The 18,860-nt window shown below is 42.4% G+C and overlaps 1 protein-coding gene across 17 annotated transcripts in view; it reads right to left on the bottom strand.

Moving 5' to 3' along the window:
• Positions 1-18,860, bottom strand: part of CEP112 (centrosomal protein 112) — a 467,190-nt gene that overhangs the window by 131,519 nt on the left and 316,811 nt on the right. For 14 of the 17 annotated variants that reach the window (XM_023244533.2, XM_045044856.1, XM_023244537.2 and 11 more), the window contains 2 exons: positions 14,442-14,504; positions 7,820-7,969 (listed from right to left, as the gene is read on the bottom strand). The exons of 1 other annotated variant lie outside the window; for it this stretch is intronic. In XM_023244533.2, coding sequence (XP_023100301.2) covers positions 7,820-7,969; positions 14,442-14,504 — 213 coding nt within the window. The remainder of the gene's footprint in view (positions 1-7,819; positions 7,970-14,441; positions 14,505-18,860) is intronic. 2 more of the 17 variants (XM_045044857.1, XM_045044855.1) reach the window with 2 other exon arrangements.

The following is an 18,860-nucleotide window of genomic DNA, read 5'->3' as shown; positions in this document are numbered from 1 at the left end:
TTTCCAAAGCAAAAAAAAAAAAATTAGTGAGGAGAGCAGCTATGTTTTACTTTTTTCCAAATCTTTCAAATGTCTGGCTTAGTAGAAGGTAGCTGGATTCTCATATCTGCTTCTGCACTCTATTTTTATTTTTTAATTTTTTTTTTTTTTTTACTTTTGAGACAGCGAGTGTGAGCAGGGGAGAGGCGGAGGTGGGTGTGGACAGAGGATCTGAAGCAGGCTCTGTGCTGCGAGCAGCGAGCCTGATGTGGGGCTTGAACTTAGGAACGGCGAGATCATGACCTGAGCCGAAGTCAGACGCTCAACCAACTGAAACCAAGCACAGAAACCAAGAGTCGGATGCTTAACTGTCTGAGCCACCAGGTGCACCAGGAAGGAGTATTTTAGAAGCCTTTTCAGATGATTGTGGATATTCCTCTGGACTACATCAAAACTTGACGAGTGGCAGATTCTTTTTTTTTATTATTACATTTTTAAAGTTTATTTATTTTGAGAGAGATGGAGACAGCACGAGTGGCAGAGGGCCAGAGAGAGAGGGAGAGAGAAAATCCCAAGCAAGCTCTACACTGTCAGCACAGAGCCCGATGCAGGGCTCGGGCTCACGAAACCGTGAGATCATGACCCGAGCCAAAACCAAGAGTCAGGTGCTTAACTGAGCGAGCCACCCAGGCACCCTGACAAGTGGCAGATTCTTAAAAGTTGGCTGCACTATGCCATTTGAAACTCTTAGAGGTGAACTTTGCACACTGCTACATTAAAATCCCTTGTTCTCTTTTACGCTCTGCAAGGATCTTTTACCCGCACGAGAGTTGGTAATACCAGGTACTGGTCATTTGGAAAACACTGGTTCACTGAGTTACATACATCTTCCAAATGTTGATACACTTCATTATATTCCTCCCCCTTTCTTCCATTCGCATCATTAGCAATGCCACTGACCTCATCAGAAAAGTCTTTACGTACTGGGAAGCTGTCAAACTTGCAGTGCTGATCCCAATTTTCCAAATTTCTGATTTTTTTGCTTGAAAGCTCAAATTTTATCATTAGCGACAATATAGTCAGTGGTTGTCCTTGAAGTGCCAGGTTGACTTCCTTCCTTTTCAAGAACACCTCTGCCAGATAGTCAAATCTGAATAAGCACAGTTTGCCTGTCAATCGCTCCTTCCAGGGGCCTAGAGTTCAGCTCACACTCAAACAAATGCAGAACTGCTTTTCCTCGAGACAACCGCCCTACCTCAGTATGCAGCACGCTTTGTGCGTACCTCCTATTAATATTAAAAAGATGTGTTCTCGAGGGTTGACATTTAATAGAATTAATGCACTTTATGGCTTCCATTTTCGTCTTAGAGCACAAGTATGTGGTGGTGAAGAAACTAATCACTACTCATACAGTTTAGTGACGATGTTGCGTTTTGTGCGAAGACACAAGCAGTTTTTTCCACCGTTGGTTTCATACCATCAATGCAGATGCGGAACACAGCGAAAAAGGCAAATGATGTCTTAGGGGTATTATGAAAATAGTTTTGACCTTGTGGAGCCCCTGAAAAGGCAGCCGGGACCCACAGGGGTCTGAGGACACCCTGAGAACTGCTGATTTGGATCGTGAAGCATTTTGTATGCCATGCTGGCAAGTATAGACTTTATCTTGCAGGCAATGGAAAGCCTGTGGTGGATTTTAAGTAGCAAACCACATGCTCATATTCGTGTTTTCGAAAGGTTACCTGATCGACAGTGGGACGGATAGAGTTGGGAGGGCTGAGTTATTGGTAGTGGTTCTACAAAGGAGGGATTGTGATAGGTAAGGAACAAGATGACGGTCTAAGAAGATAGGAACTAGTGACTGCGGAATGAGGTAGGAGTTTGCAGATATTTAGGCATTATTTCCGGCAGTTGACCTCAGAGAGGTGAGGGAGGGAAAGGATTCATTTAAGGGGACTTCCAGAATCTGATTTGAGTGACCGGGTGGTGGTACTTTAATTCAGATTATCAACACAACAAGAACAGGTTGGGGGCAATGCAAGAGTTAGAGGAAGTTAAGTTCAGTTTACAGGATGTCTGGTTTGAGCAGCCTAATGGGTCATCCAAGTGAAAACATGCAAGGGTCGTTAGAAGTCTGGACTGAGAGGAGCACCCAAGTGGCTCAGTTTGTTAAGTGTCTGTCTGACACTTGGTTTGGGCTGAGGTCATGATCTCACGGTTTGTGAGTTTGAGCCCCACGTAGGGCTCTGCACTGATGGTGTGGAGCCTGCTTGGGATTCTCTCTCTCTCCCTCTCTCTCCCTTGCTCTCTGCCCCTCCCCTGCTCGTGCTCTCTCTCTCCAAATAAATAAATACACTTAAAAAAAAAGTCTGGATTGAGAGCTCAGAAAAAAGTCTAGGTGGTGATGAAGATTCAAAATTCGTTTGCATGGAAGCTACCATACATGGAAGGGGTGTGACTGTCCAGGATGCGTACAGGCAAAACAGAAGAGGTCTTGCCTAATACCAACATGTGAGTGCTCAAAGGAGGAAGAGGAGACAAGGCATGGGAGTGGGAAAGAGGGTTTCAGAACGAGAGAGAAACTAGGAATGTATTGCCATGGAGCTGAGGGAGATTTTAGAGATTGTTTCTGTGGGAGATTAAATCACTGTTCATAGGTGTTCATGGACTCTTTCTAGAGTGATTCTATAACTTTCCTGCCCCGCTGATGGGGATGAAAATAAGGCTGTGGTTGCAGGGATGTTTTTTCCTACTCATCATTTTGTACTCATCTGACCCACCATGAAGAGGAAGGCCTGAACTCATTCTAACGCCTGGAGTCAAATGCAGCCAATCAACAGCCTGAATCCAAGCCAGCACTGTTTGTTATGCGGCATGACTGTGGCAATAGCTGACCAACCCAGGTTCCTTGTTAAATGTTATAAAGGAGTCAAACAGGCTTCTAAGATCAAACAGATTTCACAACACCAAGTGGAGTAAGTAAATAAAAGTAAAAACTAGCAAAAATGCACTGAAGCCCTGAAATAGGGTAGTAAGGGAAACAATACCAAAAAAAAAAAAAAGAAAGAAAGAAAATCCTCAAAAGCCTGTGTCAAGGAAAGAAACATAATTCTGGAGCATACTAGAGTATTGCATCACGATACAACTTCCATATCTGCCAACATCCCCCACATCATCATTTGTTATGAGTTAACAAAATCCTGAGAAATCTCATTAATATCACCAAATCTGGAGGAAAAAAAGCCACCTAAACGGGAGAGGGCATCTGACGTCATTTTGGGGTTTGAGTTATCCCAATTTGGCGTGGATCCCTCAAGTCCTGACCCCTTCACTTTTCTTGGAGACAGCCTTGATACTTACCCAATTTTCCACCCGTTCATCTCCTTTTCTCACAGTCCAAACTGGGAGAATTCAAACCCCACAGGGACATCAGATGCCCTCTCCCATTTAGTTGTGTGAACCCCAACCAGACTACACACACACACCTCCTAGCTCTTCTTTTCCCTTCCCTCGGGTTGGAGAAAATGCAGACACCACAAATAAATTTGACTTACAGAGAGGGGAGAACCACTAAGCTTCAGAAGCATATATTGAATATTTAACAGGTAGAGCTATTCTGGTTAACAACTGAATTTATCCCGGTTAATCTATCAAAGTTAACACAATAAAGAGAGACTTCTTCAGGAATCTCTCAAAAAAAAAAAAAGGCAAATCATTTATATGAGGGAAAGCCTAGTGTTGCTCAGCCTTCTCCACAGCAATATTAAATGCTAGGTGAGCAATGTTTATTGTCCTCATGGGAAAACATATGAACAAGAACACGGTGCTCATCTAACGTGTTGTTCAAACATAAAGGTTAATCGGCAGACATTCTTAAACATGAACAATCCAGAGAAGATAGTAGTACCACGAGTCTTGCAAAACCAACTTGACGGTGAAATCCAGACAATTAAGAACCAAATCTAAGTGAAAACTTTAGAAACGGAGTCACTGTGGTAAAAGGCCTAGGGGTAAGCACCACATCCGTTAAGGACAGCATGAGTATTAAACTAAAGGCTATGGTTATGGACAAATTGTGAATATCACAAACCTGGACAGTGTAAAAATAATATCACCACCCTGCCAGGAGGTGGAAAGAAGGGGTTATGAGAGGAAATATGCATGCACTAACGTATGCCTTTTTCAACCCAATATTAAATTCTGTCCAAAAGTCCAACAATTCCTTCTTTTGACACTAGTTTCTTTCATCTGTTGAACTGAAGTAAAATTAACTTAAGAGACATTTCTAAAACAAACAGGAATACAGAATCTGGAGTATTATCTCATTTTGTGACTATTTGGCTTTCCTTCTCTTTTTTCCTCATACGTACGATACCTGAAATCATGTTCACCTTAATGCTATGATGTAATTTCTTTTTCTTAAAGTTTATCTATTTATTTTGAGAGGTGGGGGGAGGGAAGGGCAGAGAGAGGCAGAGGGAGAATCCCAAGCAGGCTCCGTGCTGTCAATGCAGAGCCCGATACAGGACTCAAACTCACCCACCGTGAGATCCTGACCTGAGCCGAGATCAAGAGGCAGATGCTTAACCAACTGAGCCACCCAGGCGCCCCTGTAAACCACATTTTCATCGAAAACTATCTTGTGAACATTTTCAATATCCTTATATATGCTTCTCCAACACCATTTTCAATATTGCATAGTTTTAATTCATGTACTATGGCAAAAAAATACCGAAAGGAAATAGAAAATGCTAGTATTGTGGGTGCCTAGCATGTAACGGGACCTTGATAAATAGTTATTGGATAAATGTATGAATGAATGAATGAATGCTAGAACAAACATCCTTTTGGCTAGCTAAAGTTCACTGCAACCCTTTAACTTCCACCTTAGGGCAAATTCTGGAAATGGGTCCAAACTTGGGCATGCCTCTCAGGCAATTTAATAATGATAGGGGTTGCCAAATTATTCTCCAGAAATGTTTTATCAGGTTACACTATACCACTCTGGTGGCCCTTATAAGTGGATTTTAGTAGACTACTTTATACCCTAACTTCTCCCCAAAGAATTACTTTAAAAGAAGGTTTGTTGATCCACGGAGACATTATTTATTGTAAGCTCTGGCAGGGGAAGAATCAGATTGACTCTCTGTCCTCTTCCCCGACCGCCAGCTTGGGAGCTCAGCTCATCCCCAACCCAGAAAGTGGGATGAAGTACATTTCATAATTAGCAAGCACACTCCTTATCCAGCACTCTTTGATTCTATTGTTTCAACACTAACATTTAATATCACAAAATATTAGGCACATAATGACCTTGGGCTGGTGACGTAACCTCAGAGCCTCAGTTTTCGCACTTTTAAGATGGGGGTGATAGAAATGCCTTCCTTATAAAGATTACTATAAGGCTTAAATGAGATAATGGAATTGGTGATGAATAAAAATGTCTGGCAGACAGCCTGATACATAGCACATGTTAAGTAAGTATTAGCTATTATTCCTTTTATGTTTTGTGACATAGTCTGGAAAAAAAAAAAAAAGCAAGGCGAGGAGTGCTAATGAATTATTTATCTTAAGTAGGTTAGTAAAAAAAAAAAAAACCAAACAAACCCACAAATGTCATTCACTTTACACATCATCTAATTGAGTCAATCAAAAGTGAACTGTAGCTTACCTACATTATAACTTTAGTTGTTTTCAGGTACCTGTGTTTGGAGGTCATAAATATCACATAATCTATATTTTAATATGATATTATGTATGTACTTATATACCACCATCTTTTAATTTCAGTCTTTAGGAACTGACGCTTTTTTGGAAATTAGGATCACAGTGTTTTTCCATTTTGACAGGTAAATGGATTAAAACTGCAAAAACACTTAAAACCAGGCAGTTGTGCTAGTGATGTTGCTTTCAAGATTTTTTTTTAATCTTAAGAAACATACTAGAAACTGTGCTGTAAATCTATGTTTTCCCTTTCTGTGTTTATTGGGATTCAACTATTTATTTAAAATTTGGGACTTAGCTACCACATGGTATTTGGAAAATAAATGCACTTAAAATGAAATTTGTAGGGAAGTCTGGGGGGCTCAAGTGTCTGACTTTTTTTTTTTTTAAATGTTTATTTATTTTTGAAGGAGAGAGAGAGAGAGAGAGACAGAGAGAGAGACAGAGTGTGAGCAGGGGAGGGGCAGAGAGAAAGGGAGACACAGAATCCGAAGCAGGCTCCAGGCTCCGAGCTGTCAGCACAGAGCCCGACGTGGGGCTCAAACCCACGAACCGTGAGATCATGACCTGAGCCGAAGTCGGACGCTTAACCGACTGTGCCACCCAGGCGCCCCTAAGCCTCTGATTCTTGATTTTGGCTTAGGTCATGATCTCACGGTTCCTGAGGTCGAGCCCCGCATTGGGCTCTGGGCTGACAGCATGGAGCCTGCTTGGGATTCTCTGTCTCTCCCTCTCTCTCTGCCTCTTGCCCGCCCACGTGTGCACATTTGCTCCCTCTCCCTCTCAAAATAAGTAAGTAAACTTAAAAAAAATGAATTTTTTATACAACTAAAAGAGTTTAAACACAGTATTCAACTCGAAAATGAAACAGTTACACAGATCAGTGAGTACCTACCGTGCATTTACAAATGAGAAGAGCTTCACAAATATTTTTTTCAACTACCAGAATATAAAAAAAGAAACCTCTTCTTTTGTCATGTATCACATGTAGGGGGGAAAAAAGCTCACTGATGGCAATATATAGGGAAAATCTCATTAAGAACAAAATAAAGTAAGTCCTCACCTCTAAAGTGAGGAGGCTGGAAGGAATAGCCACCAAGATTTTGTCCATATCTGAAGGGTTTTTATTCCATTCAGTGTTGTCCAGGCTTAAATAAGAGTGTATTTTAAAAAGCAACTTACATTAACACTAACGTTTCCGTAAATTACTCAGATTGCCCACCATAGGCTATAGAAAAGAAAGACGGAGGGGTTAGGCAGAAAAGGGCAGTGATAAAACCCAAATGTTTCTTTTATTTTTCCTTGCTTTGTATGATTACTCGACATGCTTTAAGCATTGTTATAACAAAGTAAAATCCCTGAAAAATAATCTTTTGCTGGAAATTCTTAGAAAAAAAATTTTTGTTCTCTTTTAAATCTTATTTATAAAGGTTTCCAGATGCTTATCCTCACAGATTAAACACAGCATGCTGTAGACACTTACAATAATATTCGCTGCTATGAAGCCAAGAAAAAAACTACTTTGAGATCTAACTGCCCATCACCTAAAGAATCAGGGTCCAGGGAATTTTCTGTTGCTATTAAAGGCGTGATTCTCTGAAGCCTTTTGGAAACGGCCTAGGTTCTCAGCAGCAACGCATCTACCCCGTACTATGTCAAAGCACATCAAATGGCTGGCATTCCAAACCTCAAACAGGTTATTTCTCATTATGTGAATGCATAATGAAAGGATGTGGGCAAAGAACAGAATGTAAGTTGGAAGCTGACTTCTGAATTTATTAGCCAGCAGTACTGGGCTAAAACAGTCTTCCTAATATCCAGAGACAGTTCCAAAGTGGTTCTCAAGAGAAAGGACAGGGTATTTTTCAAATATTTGTTCAGTGTGAATGGACTGGGCTTGCCAAAAATGACTTTTTATGCTGGCATGTGATCTCTTAGAGGGAAGTCAGCCTGAGTCACTGGATACATCAAAGGTAGAGTCCAGCGAATGGAATTACTGCAGGCTGTGTGAACAGGCCAGATACCTGCATTCATCTGCCCACTGCTGGGATTTCAGCCCTCCTTTTAATTACATTAAAGCAGCTAGTACCACTGGTTACTGAAGTCTTCAGATTACCTTGATTGCTCGGTCATTATCTCTAATCAGCTGCTGCTTCTCATCTTCAAACTTCTGTGTAACGTCCTGGAGCCGCCTTTCTGCAGCAAGCTGCAGCCGGCTGGTCTCCTCTTTCAGAGAGGAAATGGTTGTCTGAAGTTCTGCTATGATCTAAAATGAAAACAGCATGCGAGAACTTCAAATTCTTCAGTGAGAGGCATCTACTTTATATGTATTTATGCTCAACAAAAGGGCGGATTTGGCAAAACTCTAATCCACAAACTAAATATTTTCAATTAACATATCGCACACTATAATGCATGAAATTCCACACAATAAGAGACTATAATAAAACTGTGAATGGTGAACAACTGCTGAACCAATTATATTTGGAAGACATTTCCACTATAACATTCCACAATATTTACTCATCAGAAGAAAGAACATCTGTGATCTCAAAAATATGAAAAGCGTCAGATTTTATTTCACTGAGAAACACACTTATTAGAATGAAAAAAAAAAAGCTATTTTGCCTTTCCTAACACTTGGAACTGTAATAACCAAAGAAAATAATGAACAGACCTCATTCTTTAGAGTTACCCAGTTCCACACAACGATTTTTGAGTACTCACTAAGGTTTGTGCATTGTGCTAAGTGCCTTAAATTCCTATGTCATTTACAAACATTGTTATCACCCATCTTTTATAAGTGGAGAAAGAGAGGCACAGAAAGAGGTCAAAATGTCACATTGCTGAAGATGACATCCAACCAAAAAGACAGGCGGGACTTGAACCACACAGATCGACTGCCATACTAATTGGTTGTTCTAAGTAGCCTTTGTTTTTCTCTTAAGCAAGATTTTGGTAGGGAAGAGAATCTTACATGACCTAGTTCCAAATGAGTTGCCTTTTCCCTAACTGATAGATATCCATGAAAGTTTATTCAGAAAGTTTATTCTCCACATTGGATAACTGGTTCTCTCCATGAATGGGTCCCCTCCAAGTTCTCCCAAGTAATCATCTGATGAGGGACCTTTTTCAATGAGCTGACTGAGAATATCACTCTTCCTTGGGTTTGGATGTATCCATTTCCTTCCAAATTCAATAGCGATGACTTTTTAAAGGCAGGAAATAGTTGTTTCTTCTTCTAATTAAAACCAAACCAAACCAAACAAAAAAATACTTTAGTCCCAGGTTAGAATAGAAGACTGTGGGTTCTATGGGCGCAGGGCTGCTTGGTGAGATACACTGGACAAGTTAATCACCTTGCTTGAGGTTCAGTTTTTCCACCTAATATTTGACAACAAAACTCGAGTACAGCATTATAAGGCAATAAATAGAAACTGTCTGGAGTCTCCCAGAAGCCAAGTCCTATAGAAATATCACTTGTTACTATGGACATAAATAATAGCATATTTACGGTAAAACAGGGAGTATCTTATGCTTTTAGAAGTGAGCAAGCTCACTGTAACAAAGTTTAACATTTAGAATTTGTCAATAATCAAATGAAAAGACCACTGGGAAATACATGGTAAAATACGTAACAGCAGTACATTAATATTTTTAAATACAAATTGAACCTTTTGCTACGAGTGCGGGAATTCATTTACTGAGAATAAAGACGTTTTTCATCTGTTTTCTGAATTTTGATTAAATGTTGTTCCCATTCTGGCATCAATTCAATTAATTCTCCTAGCACTTCCATCAAACAGGGAAGGTTAAATTCTTATAGTGAATGTCAAAAACTGAGGCACAGAATAATCAACTCACTCGCAGTCACAGAGCGAGAGGAGCCAGAGATAAGAAAGAGCCAAATTTCCTTGGCCCAACATGAAACCTAAGATTGATATTTTATACGAGCATGGAGCCAAATAGTAAAAATAACTCACTATTTCAATGACTATTGGAGCGTTTCAAGTTGAGTAAACTACAACTCTGTAGCAGTGGTAAGCCCAACTCTGTCACGTGTTCGCTGTGTGTGTTCGGTGTATGTGTGCGTACGTGCGTGTGCGCGTGCTATGTGCGTGCAAGAGTGTGTGTTTGGTGCTATGCAGTTGTGTCACATGCATAGATTCGTATATCTGCTACCGTGATCATGTAATAATGTTTCTGAAGTGCAAAGTAATTTTTTTTCTTTAAAAAACAGTAAGATTAGATTAGCTTTTAGTTGACCGAGACTAAAGATAAAAATATTTGAGAATTCTTCAAGTGACCACAAGGGCATGAAACCAGGGTCTCTCGTTTTCAGAAGCTTAATGACAAGAGTACATCAAAAAGAAGTAAGCGCAGGTTTTGGAAGGAACTATCAGCGAAGTCCAGGATGTTCTGAGAAGAGTGTGCTTGCTTTTGTGTGGAAAAGGAAACCCTGCATTCTTTGGGGGAATAATGAGACTCCTTGGGGGAAGTAATGAGATTGTCTTGGGAAAGTTATTTTAAAAACTTATGAAGATGATCTAGGGAGAATGTGAAAACACTTCAGGTGAAACACGTTAGGCAGATGAGTAGATAAATCAGTTGACAGACTAATAGATGAGACAGATATGGAGAGGTGATTAAAATGTGGACATTTTTAAAAACCGGAATGGAGATTTAAGACTGAGAAATAATACTAACTAGATTAATATGCTCTAGGTAAAGAACAAAACTCACTTGGTTGTAGATATACAGTAAAAGACAATAGACTATGTTCACCTTAGCTCAGTGCACATAACCAGCACTTAATATTTAAGGAGTAGAACTATAATCATAGTAAATAAAAAATAATAATTACCTGGTAAATTATATCGAGATAATCTAGCCTTTCATAGGACAAGAACGTAAAAAGTTGCTGAGAAAAATCAGAACTAATCTATGCAATCATAAACCCCACCAGTTTTGACTGAATCATAATTAAACACCATAAAACACAAATGTTGCCACTCAACTGAATGTTTACCCTGTATTAGCTTCAGAGAAAGATGTGGATTCGCACACTTCCATGCGATACTAAAAATTAGTATTTTGGGAAGCAAAATGAGATCTATTTCAGGCTGAGGCCACAAGCAACCTAACTCATGAAAGCTATAATAGTTAATTACTGCTAAGCAGTTAACACTTGGCAAAAAGGCTAGTGGTCTTAAAAATAGGGTTCTGAATAGAGGTTAACATTTCATCTTTAACTCACTCTGATGTTTTTCAGATTGTAGTATACTTTGAGATTTTTACAAAAGTCTTCTTTAAAATACAACAGACGGGGCCTACTTGGGAAGATTTGGTGAACACTGAAGATCCTCATAAAAGAACGGCACCCCGGCACCTTTTGCATTCTGGCTGCTTTTCTGGAGAACCACGTGAAGGCTGGGGGCACTGGGACCCGAGGAATATGCCGAGGCCTAATCTGCATTGGGTCCGTGCGAGTGAGCGAGGGCCCTGGGGGAGCCAGGCCCTTGGCAATGGGCAAGTTCCACTGGTATTCCAGCTCTAGACTTGTCCCAAACTACCTCCATTCTTGCAAAATGGCGATCTCTCTCTCTCTCTGAAAAATGGCCACCAGGTGAGTCAGGTGAGTGGGGACCACTGTGCTAACATTGAAAAGGCAAGGTTAATTTGTAATAGTAAGACAAAAAGAACAAATATGTGATTCTGATGGAAATTCCATTTGTGAGTGTACCCAGAGATGATGCAAACATTGCCATCGTGGCGAACGCTGAGAATCCCAGAAGGGGCACACTCCTGGGTATGCCAAGGGTTTAGCGTTCGTGGTCCATTAGATCCTAAAAACTCAATAAAATCTTAAACATTAAGTAACGTCCTGTACGGGAGGAAAATATTTAAAATACTTTCCAAATGTGACCTGATGGTCTCCTGGGTACCAATGCATTCATTACAAATGCATTCATCATATCACTTAAAAAAAATTTTTTTTTTTCCAGAGATGGGAGTTTTTTAAAACCTGATGAACGGTTAAGCAAACTTTGCTTCTGGAATTCTCCTCATCTTAGATATGAGTTAGAGATGCCAGCAAACTCTCACTGGAAAACAGAAAAAGTCAATCTGTGGTTCTGTTTGCAACGTTGATTTTCAAATAATCTGTTTCCTTAAACTGACTGGATTATAGACCGATGTTTCTCAAATGCCAGTACAGAGATACAAATATACACATATATTTATAGACATATAAACATTTACGTATATTTAGAGGTGGGCCAACAAAATGTTATCAATGTAAGGTTGTCATCCTACCTTTTTTGAGGAGGATGGGCTGTCTTTTATTATGTTATTACACTCTCACAAAGATTTCTTTTCTTTTTTGGTGTTGCTCTGTTCTCTGATGTATGAAATAATGGCTACAGGACAGGATAGCTTTACTAGTTGGGTTTTTATGCTCCTCCTCCCCCCCCTCCTCCTCCTGCTTCTTTATATCTTTACTTGGGAAAATATTTAGCAACTTGCTCCCTCTCCAAATTTTGCAGGGAGATTTTACCAATTCTTGAACACCGAAAGTAAATTAAAAATAGTGAGTGTCTTGTGCCTTCCCTATCCTTTTTATTCTTTGCTTCCTCCTTTCTTTTCTCTATTCCGACCTTAATACTGCTGCCATACGAGCTAACAGTTATTCAGTGCTTTGCTGTGTACTAAGCACTCTGTACTTGCATTATATTACTTAATACTTAAAACTATCCTATGAGGTAAGTACTACTCCCTCATTTTACAAGTGAGGAAACTGAATTCCAGAGAGTGCAGGTAACTCGCTCAAGGTCCTCTAAGTAGCAGGGCTGGTATTCAAATCCGGGTCTGACAGACTCCAGAGCTTAGGCTTTCTTCCACGCTAACTTACGTTTAATTTGTTTTAATATGAACTAATCAGGCTTCTTCATACATTCCTTTAGATAAATACTCCTGTTTATACTCCCATTATTTAAGCATTTTTAGGAGCTATCTTACATCTCACTTTCGGTCTGCCTTCGCCATTTGACATAAAGCAAAATTAGCAGGACGTGATTAGCAGGATTTTTCATGTCTTAGTCCAAACTTGAACTTTTGCAGTCATGATATTTCTTCTGACTGTACGACTCTCTCTCAGAGGGGCGCCTGGGTGGCTCAGTCGGTTAAGCATCGACATCAGCTCATGTGATGATCTCAGTTTGTGAGTTCAAGCCCCGCGTGGGGTTCTCTGCTGTCAGCACATACCCCACTTCAGATCCTCAGTCTCCCTCTCTCTCTGCCCCTCCCCTGCTCTCACACTTTCCCTCTCAAAAATAAACATTGACAGAAAAAAAAGAATCTTTCTCAGTGGTTAAAAAAGGATATTTCCTCAAGTTCCTTCTTCAAGAAAGGGCTGGGATAATGGCAATCAAGACATAATCATCATCTTTTAAATAAACACATATAAATCTTCACTTAGACAAAGACATTCTGCTTTCCGAATGGGATGTATATTACATGACATATGCACCTTTTAGAAATAATTGTATAATCTAAGAAATTTCATGATAGGTATCACCAGAGTTCTGCCATATTTAAAAACGGGAGGGACTGGGCCAGGCTGATGACGTCAGGCTGCGAGCTTCTGTTCCCAAGTCAGATGCAGGCGGGGTCCTGGCTTGGTCACTCGCTAACTCCTGTGACCTCACCTCTCTGGGTCTCAGTCTCCTCAACTTGGAAAATGGAGCCAATCATGGTTCCTAACCCCAGAGTTACAGTGAACGAACACTGAGTCACCGTGAACGAACACTGAGTCAACACGGTTAGTGCCCCGTAAAATTCTTGATTTTATTACCGTGTTTTGGTCCTTGTGTTGCTATTACTACCATGGTGTGGTAACTTATAAAATGGTACATAAATTTCAGTTCACGGCCACACATCACTGTGTGGATGCCAAAATGCTATGAAAGTCTGATTTTAAAAATCATTAGATACGATGCCCACAAAAGTGAATGGCTTACCGTATCCATTTATGCAGTGAAAATCAGTGTTTTTTATTCTAGGATTACTCATAAAACTAAGGAATGCTTGGGACTCCCTAAATGATACTATAGGATATTATTGTAACAACCGATGCAGAAAAATGATTTTAAGCATCATAGGTCGAGTTGAGACAAGCATTCAATTACTGGCCTTCTCCTAAAAGTGCAAGAGCAACAACATGAAACAAGATAGGAATGTAGGGATTTCTAATTCTTTTCCCCCAAAGGAGTCAGCCGTCAGGCAGCTAATTTAACCCAGAGCATTCATCATCTTGAATTTTGTTGGTAAGCAGGCTTGAGGCGCAACTAAATGGAATATTGCAAAAAAGGTACAGAGGGTATCAAAGTGCTTACATCACAAATGTAGGTGTGTATTTCCCGCCCTTGTGAAATATGCTGCAGCCTGGGCTTGTTCAAGTGCACAGGCTGGTTTTACAACATCTGACTGCGTGTGTGTGTGGATGTGTTAGTTCAAATGGTTTGATACGCCTAACTTCAAGAATCTTTTAATAAGACCCAAATATGAAGGGCATGTGTTATTGATCCATATTCCCATCAACAATAGGATACTAACCCGTAAAAACACTGAAGGGGATGAAGTTTAACTCTAAGGTACAGATGCTTTTACGTGTAGGTTTCTTTTTTGTTTGTTTCAGTTTTGTTTGTTTGTTTGTTTGTTTTTGCTTGCAACGTTCTTACCTGTGAGGATTTGGCGAGCTTCTGGGTGTATTCCTTCTCGATCTGCTTCAGCCTGCTGTTGGCCTGAAAGACACACGTACACGAACACACACACACACACACACACACACACACACACACACACAGTGACCTGTGAGTTTGGTATCTCTTCCACATGCCTATCACCAGGCAGCTGGGATGGCTGCCAGCTGCACCGCCCTTCTGGGGCAGCCAGAAAACCACAGGGCTTGTCTTTGATCTAACGCCAACTATTCATCACTTAAAAAGCAAAAAGCAAAAGCAAAAAAAAAAAAAAAAAGAAAGAAAAAAAAATCTCTCCTGCCAATTATTAGACAAACACAGACTTCTGTGGAGAGAAAGAGAAAGGGAGAAGAAGAGACAGAAATAGACCTAGCAAGGGTGTGAAGGCTCAGAGGGTAAAGTATGGAAAGGGGGAAGAATCAAAGGGAGAAGGGAAGGGAAACAAGGGAGGGGAGAGGAGGAGGAGAAACAGGAAGAGGTAAATTTAATCCTCTTTCTCATTGTTGGAAGATGAAAGAACGAGATGCTCCTGGACAGAGGCAGATAGGAGATTCTGAGACTCACCGAGCAAAAGACGGGAGCCCCCACTCTGCCTCACACACCAGAACGACTTTTTCAAAGTGACAAATATATCTAAGTCAAACAATGTCCACGTCCCGGAAGCAGGGTCGCCTTCCCAGAGTAAGTCCCTTTTCCTCAGAACCCAACTATCTCTTTTGCCACCCAGTCCCCATCCTCCGCAGGCGACCTGCTTTCCTGCCCTCCGGAAGCCTCCCTGCATCCTGGGCGCTGGGCAACGGCTCAGCCACACACCTGTGCCAGGCCTGCCTCTCATCGTGCAAGTGCAAAGTAGCTGTGTCCTTTGCTTCTAGAAGAGCTTGGGTCATGGCTCTCAGAATTTCCGCTCTCTGTACCCAGGTCCCCCTCTCTCTCGTCTGTCTCCACAGCTCTGACTGCTCAGGTTTATCGTCTCTTCCTTCTCATTATTTCTATTTTCCATTTCTTTGTCTTTTTGATCTTTCACGGAGAGCTTTCAACTTTTCGCTTTAAGTTTCTATTGAACTAAAAAAAAAAAAAATCTGCCATACTACTCACAATTTCCAAGAGGATTGTTTTTGTTCTCTGAGTAGCAACGTCAGTGCCCTTTTCCAGATGAGGTAATGGAGGTACAGAGAGGTTAAGCAGCCTGCCCAGCATCACACAGCCAGGAAGTGACGGAGCCACTTTAAACCCACGTAGTAGAGCACACAGCATGCCTCTCTCTGCCTAGGTTAGCAGCTTCACATACACGTCATTCATATTTCTATGTCTGTACATACACAACACATTTTTCCGCTCTCTAGAGCGTCTGTGTTTTTTTCCGAGTTCCTTTAATTTATTTGCTTTGCCAACCAGTTCTGTCTCTGTTTCTCCCTTTAGAAACTTTCCTCAACAATCAGGTGATCTTTCTTATTTAAAGTGAGGCCTCTGGGGGCGCGTGCGTGACTCAGTCGGTTGAGCGTCCGACTTCGGCTCAGGTCATGATCTAGAGGTTCGTGAGTTCGATCCCCCCGGTTGGGCTCTGTGCTGACGGCTCGGATTCTGTGTCTCCCTCTCTCTCTCTCTGCCCCTCCCCCACTCATGCTCTTTCTCGCTCTCAAAAATAAACATTAAGAATAAACAGTAATAAAGCGACGCCTCTAAAACAGGCCAGGGATGCATGGACTCCACGTCAGGGTGTGTCGGGAGGACCTGGGCTCTCCCATGCCCATCTCTGACTGGACCTTCATCTTGAACCATTTTGCCCAGACCTGCATCCTCCAGTGTCCTTCCTGGTGGCAGAGATCTGGCTACTGATGTTTGCAGAGGGCTGCCTACGGGTTCCGGATATGGACTCTTGCACAAACCCAATTTCTCGTTGCCCCCAGCCGCGCCTGTGTCCTCTCTCTCATTCCATCTCCCCAGAGAGCAAACCAGGAGCGGGGGCAGAGGCAGACACGGAATAAACACATATGCTGAAACCCTAATCCCAATGTGATGGTATTTGGAGGTGAGGCCTTTGGTGGAATCCCCTCGTGGATGGGATTAGCGCCCTAAGAAGAAGCCAGAGAGCTCGCTTTCTCCTGCCCCGTGAGGACGGAACAAGATGGGGTCTGCGACCCGGAAGGAGGCTCTCACCAGAACCCGATATGCTGGCAGGCACCCGGATTGCAGGCTTCCAGCTTCCAGAACTATCAGGGATGAATTTCTGTTCTGGATAAGCCTCCCAGCGTATGGCATTTTGTTACAGAACCCGCGTTAAGACAACAGCCGTGTGTTTTATGGACTTAAGGTCAAAAGCGATTCTTCAGAGTTTATTCCATAAATCTCTCTGCATCTATAGTCCCACTCAGTACAGTGGGTAGTGGTGGGTTTTTAGTATTACTCTTTTTTCTCTTAAAGCCACCAAACTCTATTCTACCTCTGTAATTAATAAATTACACTCTCCATTAGAGAATTAAGGCCGCTCTGAACCTCGTGAGGCTTATCTGTCTTGGCTCACATTCCACTGGTGTTGTTTTTAATCACAAAATGCTTGATAAAGTATTTTTTGCTCATTTAACAAAGAGCTCTTCCCACGTGGCAGGTGGTGTGGCAGGTGCCCTACAGATACTTACTCACTAGAAAATATAAAAATCACAGCGTCGTGAAGATTAGGTTATTTTCCCTAAAGAAGCTGGAATCAGAGAGGCTGGTTTGTGCAAGACAGCCTGTGTCAGAAGCCCGCAGACTCGTGTCAGTTCCTTTGCCATCGAATGCATTCATCCATTCCAGGCCACTGGGGCTAGAGCAGTGAAGAAAGCAGGCAAACATCCCTCCCGACCTTTACGGAAATGCTATGCTAGTGAGTCAACGAAACAGCTTACAGGGGTGACGATATTTTAGGTGGTAAAAGGGCCATGGGGACAATGAAACAGGGAAGAGATGAGAGGTGATGGAAGGTGGGAGTAGTTTACAGTCTAACAGTGTGCGAGGCGGGGGGCACCTGGGTGGCTCCGCTGGTTGAGCATCCGACTCTTGGTTTCAGCTCAGGTCATGAGCTCACGGTTCATGAGTTCAACTGAGCCCCGCACTGGGCTCTGTGCTGCAAAGCCTGGAGCCTGCTTCGGATCCTCTAACCCCACCTTGCTCTCTACGCCTCCCCTGCTCATGCGCGCTCTCCCTCTCAAAATAAATAAACATAATGCAAAAAATTTACAAAATGTGGGAGTTAGGGAAAGCCTCACGGGAGGGAGACGACGGAGGAGCACAGCCCTGTAGGAGATAAAGAGAGCCGAAAGAGCTCAGGCAGAGGGAGGGCCGGTTACCACGGCCTGGAGGCAGAGGGACGTGCGGCACGTTGCGGTTGTGGGCGCGGTGAGGCGGCCAGTGCGGTTGGGTTGGTGAGCAAAGTCTCCCTGGGATAAGGTTTGAGAGAGAAGGAGAAGCCAGAACCTTCTTGGTGTTGTAGGCAATGGTACGGAATGTGGCTTTTACTGTGAGTGAAATGGAGAGTCACTGAAGAGGTTTCAGTTACGGGAGTGACAGGACTGAACTCAGCCCGGCTCCTGTTTGGGGCAAGAAGCCAGCAGAGAAGCCAGTTGAGAGGCTGTCGCAAATAATCCGGGCCGGTAACAGAGGATGTGGTGAGAAGTGGTCAGATTCTTTGAAAGAGTTGGAAGTAGAGCCAACTGGATATGCCGTACGATAAAAAGGAGATGAACCAAGAATGGCTTCGAGATTTTTCTCCCAAGCAACTACAAGAGCGGGGCTGTCGTTACCTCACGTCAGAAAAATTATGGGTGGAACAGGTTTCGGGGGGAAGATGAAGAGATCGGTTTCGGACACCTTAAGCATGGGGATGCTTATCGGCCATCTGGTGTTGAAGTGAATATTTGGATATTGAAGTCAGGAGTTCAGAGGGAAGGTCTAGGTTAGAAGTATACATCCACCACCAGTACGGGAGCGGCATACGGAACTATGCTCCTGGATGAGATCTCAAGGCACTGAGTGGATATGAAAAGGAGAAGTCTCGGTATACTGAGCCCGGAGCCTGCCAGTGTCAGGAGGCTGGAACGGCCAGAGAGATACGAAACGAGGCTAACAGGGGATCCTGAAGCCAAGTGAGGAAAGTGCTTCAAGGACGTGTCAGGTGCTACAGAGGCGTCACGTGAGGGGAGGACTGAAAAACAAGCATGTGGCCGAAGCACGTGGGGGACTGGCGATCTGAACGCAAGCCCGCGCGCTGTGGTGGCGGGGATGAGAGTGCGACTCGAGGAAGCTCACGAGAAGGAGAGGAAGTGGAGCAGAGACAGACAATTTTTTCAGACTTCTGTCACCAGGGGAAGGAAAGGAATGGGCTGGAGGCTGCAGGGGAAGTGGGTAAGGAAAGGTCTGCCT

The sequence above is a fragment of the Felis catus genome, chromosome E1, assembly GCF_018350175.1.
Source record: "Felis catus isolate Fca126 chromosome E1, F.catus_Fca126_mat1.0, whole genome shotgun sequence".
Classification (NCBI taxonomy): Eukaryota; Metazoa; Chordata; class Mammalia; order Carnivora; family Felidae; genus Felis; species Felis catus.
Note: the sequence above shows the minus strand (reverse complement) of the source record. Positions and strands in the feature narration are given on the sequence as shown.